Source organism: Cupressus sempervirens, chromosome 10 (genome assembly GCF_028749045.1).
Source record: "Cupressus sempervirens isolate cs-2001-9-10 chromosome 10, ASM2874904v1, whole genome shotgun sequence".
NCBI lineage: Eukaryota > Viridiplantae > Streptophyta > Pinopsida > Cupressales > Cupressaceae > Cupressus > Cupressus sempervirens.
Window position 1 is genome coordinate 971,482,419 of NC_143127.1, and position 4,712 is coordinate 971,487,130.

At 34.6% G+C, this 4,712-nt stretch overlaps 1 protein-coding gene across 1 annotated transcript; it reads right to left on the reverse strand.

Annotated features, from left to right (window-relative positions):
- Positions 1-676: 676 nt before the first annotated feature.
- Positions 677-4,280, reverse strand: LOC149537222 (laccase-12-like). The gene is made up of 6 exons (XM_089805269.1): positions 4,170-4,280; positions 3,881-4,032; positions 3,547-3,791; positions 1,949-2,077; positions 910-1,860; positions 677-807 (listed from the first exon to the last, which is right to left on the reverse strand). The coding sequence occupies exons 1-6, from the start codon at positions 4,278-4,280 to the stop codon at positions 677-679; spliced, it is 1,719 nt and encodes a 572-aa protein (XP_089661395.1).
- Between the last annotated feature and the right edge of the window lie 432 nt (positions 4,281-4,712).

Here is a 4,712-nt window from a genome sequence, read left to right on the forward strand (position 1 = left end):
CGTGACTTGACAGGGTAGATGGGCGTGAGGCTCGAGGACAACCTGCAGGCGTTGACGTTTAATTTCCAGTAAGTCTCCTGCCTTAATGGCAAGAACAACTATAATATTTAAATCGAAAATGATATTACATTGTGTTTGTGTGTTTATGTGTAGGTACATGTACAACATAATTTTTCCCATGACATTACAAAATCAACTTGTAAAAGCAGACTTAAAATTCCACAAAAATAACTAAGCACCGTCACATTAAATGTTGAACTCCACCAATGAAACCATTATAATGTAGACATCGAAAGGTCTGTAGATAACATTACATTCTCCCTGTAGAGGAGAGTTTATATTAAATGAAATTATTACATTGAAATTGAATAAGAAGGGCGAAACCAGTAAACTAGATTATCGAAAGTTCAATAGAAAAATTTGACTTTACCCTGATTTGTCATTTGACATGGCCAATTCAAGTCCCGTTGAGCACTTATGCCTTGCTTAATATATTGCTTCACAAAACTCAACCGATAAATAATATAGAATGAATTGACATTCCGCTGATTTATCAATTTGACTTTACCAATTCAAGTCATTCGGGGCAAATATTCTTTCTTTCATACATTACCTAAGACAACTCCAGAAAAATAAATGTGTTAGTTGGGCACACATTATTCTATGGACTAACCAGCTAGCACATGGGAAGCTCAGGTGGAGGAGACTCCAAGCTCGACCAATAAGTGGGTCCATTGTTCACCACAAAGACCGTATTCAATCCCCATGTCAAATGATCATCAAAATGACAATGCAAAAACGAAACACCTGCATAAATTACTACAACCACCATGAAGATAAATGATTTTATCCTACATTCATATTCTTGAATGCACCTTAGTTAACTGAGAAATGACATATTTGAACTACCTGGGTTATCAGCTCTAAATCTGAGTGCAAGCCATCCTTTGAGAGGCACTCCAACAGTATTCCTCAGTGGAGGATCCACCAAATTGAAATTGAGCGGATCTGTTTGATCATCATAGTTGCCAAAACCCTGTCCAACAACATAAAAATCATACCCATGGAGATGCATTGGATGATCATCTGCCTGGAAGATATTCGTAGCCTGGTACACCACCTGAATTGTATCATTATAATTGAACGCCTTCACTTTTGTGCCAAATGTGGGTGCCCAGATACTCTTTGGGATGTTATGTCCAGTATAGTTGAACACCAGTGGGGGACTCGAAGGGAAATCTGTTGTAAAGACGCCATTGATGCCAAAGTAATAAGCTTGCAAGATGTCAACATTGGGCAGAACAAAAGAGTTATTATTCATGCTGGCTGCTATTCTGGTGTTATTAGGCCCGCTACAATTCATCCCATGTGGAAGTGGGCATGGAAGCAAATTTAGCCCTACGGTTGTCACAATGCTCTTTTCTACGGTCTGTGGAACGTCCACCGGGTGCTCCGGTGAAGCCAGGTTTCGTAGGGCTCTACTGAATGTATTGACAGTTGCAGTGTCGTTGTATACCGGAAGCTCCGGTAAGATAGGGCTGGCAGATGAGTTAGAGCCGTTGTAGTCTAGAATGGCCGTTGTGGTGGTGTTATCAAAGAAGCCTAATGGTTGCGTGGTGTATATGCTTGCGGCTATGTAGTATCTGTCTACTGGTTGATTTGCTTTGAGAAGAACGTCTGTGGTCTGGCCTGGTGTTATAAACATCACATCTGTTGTGTATGGTTTTGTGTACGAAGCGTCGGCGGCGACGACTGTGAGATTGTGTGATGCTATTTTGAAGAACAGGTGGCTATTCAGTGCTGCATTGACAATCCGTAGGAGATAAGTTTTTCCATGTTGCACAGATATGTTGAATGTTCCTGCATGTAAAAATGGTTGTCGGTGTTGATTCCTTGCATGCTAAATTAAGAATATTAGGTTTAGCTGTTTATGACTTTTTGTGGGTACCTGGTTTTGAGCAAGGATAGAGATCTCCTGGCTGGCCATTGATGGTAAAAGCATCGGATATATTGGGTGCGCCGCCTGATATAATTGCTTGCCTTTCAACCACTTCCGCATCGTTATTCCACCAGTCTCCTGTTAATACATTAAGATTAAATGAAAATGTTAGGAGGACAAATTGGGTATGGAATGATGACCAATTTTGCATGAAGGAAACATAAACACAAATGTTTAATCATTATTGCAAACATTGATTTTGTTAATCATTATGTTTACTATTTGTATTTTTGTTATATGTGGTATTCAATAAAATAATCATTCAAAGTTTTTGAGAAGTTTTTCAAATATATATTTTTTTGTTTGTTAAATAATGTTTTCAATTTTATGTTTTTAGAAGACAGATTATAACATATATATCTTGTTTGTTAACACATTTTAGATATGTCTCATATGAAATAGAGGTAGCTAACAGTAGTATGGAGACCTAAAATAGAAATCTAGTATTATGAACTATAAAAGTTTCTTCCTTTTTCTTTCCTTTTCTAATTATAAATTTATATTAAATTAATTTTTTATTTTAAATAAAATTTAATCTTGTTACGATTAGATCTACATTTTTTTGGCAATTTTAAATTTTTTTATAATTAATACAATACAAAAATAGCATTTAATAAAGATACTTTAACTAATATAAAAATAAATAAAGATCTCTAATATAATTGATTATAAAACCTCCCTCTTCTACTATTATTGCTTTCATTTGGTGATTTTTTTTTTAACATGAAGACATTGTTCAATTATGATTGTTACATTATGTAATTTTATATCAACTAGTTTCTCTTTTAGTATTTGCAATATTGTAACATTTAAAAAATGTTAAATTAGACATTTATTCATATTTTTCAAAAATCAATAATTATTATATGTTAACAAGTAGACTGGAATCTAAGACCTCTTACATAAGAGGTTGCCCAATATTATTATTTTATTTCAAACCTGCTTCAAATTTTTAAAAAGTTCCTGTATTTATATATTTTAAAATTCCAAATTATTTGTTTTATATTAAAATATGGAATACAATTCATCAGCTATATATGTATATATATAAAGGAAATGTGATGAAACAATTTTCTTTCTTTTATATAATCTATCTTAAGTATAGAATGAAACGCAATTCAGTGTTAATAATTTATCATATCTACAATATTACTTGTATTGAATTTAACTTCTAATATAATATATTCATTAAAAGATACCTACCTGTTGTCAATGAGCTTTTAGTATAATGGTGAAGTTGAAAGGTTTTAGTGAGTCCATTATTACTGAGTGTAAGCCTTACAATTAAAATGAAAGATGAGAGCTGATCTTGCCAATATGAAATTTGGTGGAATGTATAATTTTAAATGAAGAGGTTCAGCTAAAATGAAATGAAAAAGATCCAATAAAAAACTCATACTCCTGCAATATAGCTAAAACAATCTAATTTTGATGGAATGAATGCTCTTAGCCAAAGAATCCCAACTTAACTACCTGACATAACTTTACGAATGACTTCCATATAAAGAAAACTCTCAAAAATTAAGAAAATGCACTGAAGTATTTACCTAGCACAAGAGCAATCTCGGCATATGGTTGTGGAAAGGGATAAGGACATCCCCTTTTGGGATATATGACGAGTGCTCCATGAACGGTAGCTCGGAGCCAAGAAACATGGGCATGCCACCACAAGGTTCCTTCCTGTCCAACAATCCTGAATTTGTATGTAAAACGTCCGTGGAACTGAATGGGACACTGTGTAATATACGCAGTTCCATCGGCCCACGCTGTGCGAATCTGCCTCACTCCATGCCTGAAAACAATTCAATCATCACTATACAGTTATCAATAATGCAACACACCAGATAGATTAGATAAATTTGGATCATAAGCAGACTTTACCAGTGTATGGTCGCATTGTACTTGGCTCTGTTATAAGTCTTAACGATAAGAGTGTCACCATTGCGCACATGCAGAGAAGGACCAGGATATTGTCCATTCACCGTCACTTTGTTGTGTGTCTGGCACAGCCTTGTAATATGCGTTTCTTCAATCTGCAGAGACATAAACCAAAAAGGATATTTGAGTCAAAAGGCTTCATTCAATGGAACTGTTATCTGATAAGATCTGCACTCTCTACAAATCTCAATATCTAAGCTGAAATTAATTGAAATGGAAGAATTGAAATTACAACAAATGTGTAGTGATGAACGTTTGCCCTCGACAGATTGTGGGAAAGGCCAATGAATGCATTGATCAGAAGAAGAAACCATGCTAATTCATAACTCCACATTCTCAACATATTCAGAGAGCTGAATCTCATCAAGCATAGAAAGTGGGTGTTTTTTACACATGCAGCCCTTTAGAGCATTTTATATATAATTTAATTTCATGGCAGTGTTTGGATGAATGCTGCAACCGCTTGCTTGTGCGGGTCCAACAATGAATTGCATATTGAAACAGAAGTGACTAAAATCATTTATTATTCAAAAGAATTCTAAGTTGTTGAATCATTCCTAAGATATATGCTATCCTTTTCGGACTAAATTCTTTTAAGAAACAAGAGTAAAGTTTGAAGTGACATGCTAATTCAATAGGAAGTTCATTTTATTTAGCTGGAAGTAAAGCTATCGTTTTCGTGTGAATTAGTGGTATCGATGACATGCGTTAAAAATAGAGAAGATTTTACAACTGTTGAGTTTGAAGCAGATCTGTTATAGAATCTTCCTTAAAG

Bases quoted from the DNA above. Each gene is read 5' to 3' on its own strand.
- LOC149537222 (XM_089805269.1), bottom strand. From the start codon at position 4,280: ATGTTGAGAATGTGGAGTTATGAATTAGCATGGTTTCTTCTTCTGATC. The intron at 4,033-4,169 runs GTAATTTCAATT...ATGTCTCTGCAG, and splicing joins TTCATCACTACACATTTGTT to ATTGAAGAAACGCATATTAC. The intron at 2,078-3,546 runs GTAAATACTTCA...ATGTATTAACAG, and splicing joins CGAGATTGCTCTTGTGCTAG to GAGACTGGTGGAATAACGAT.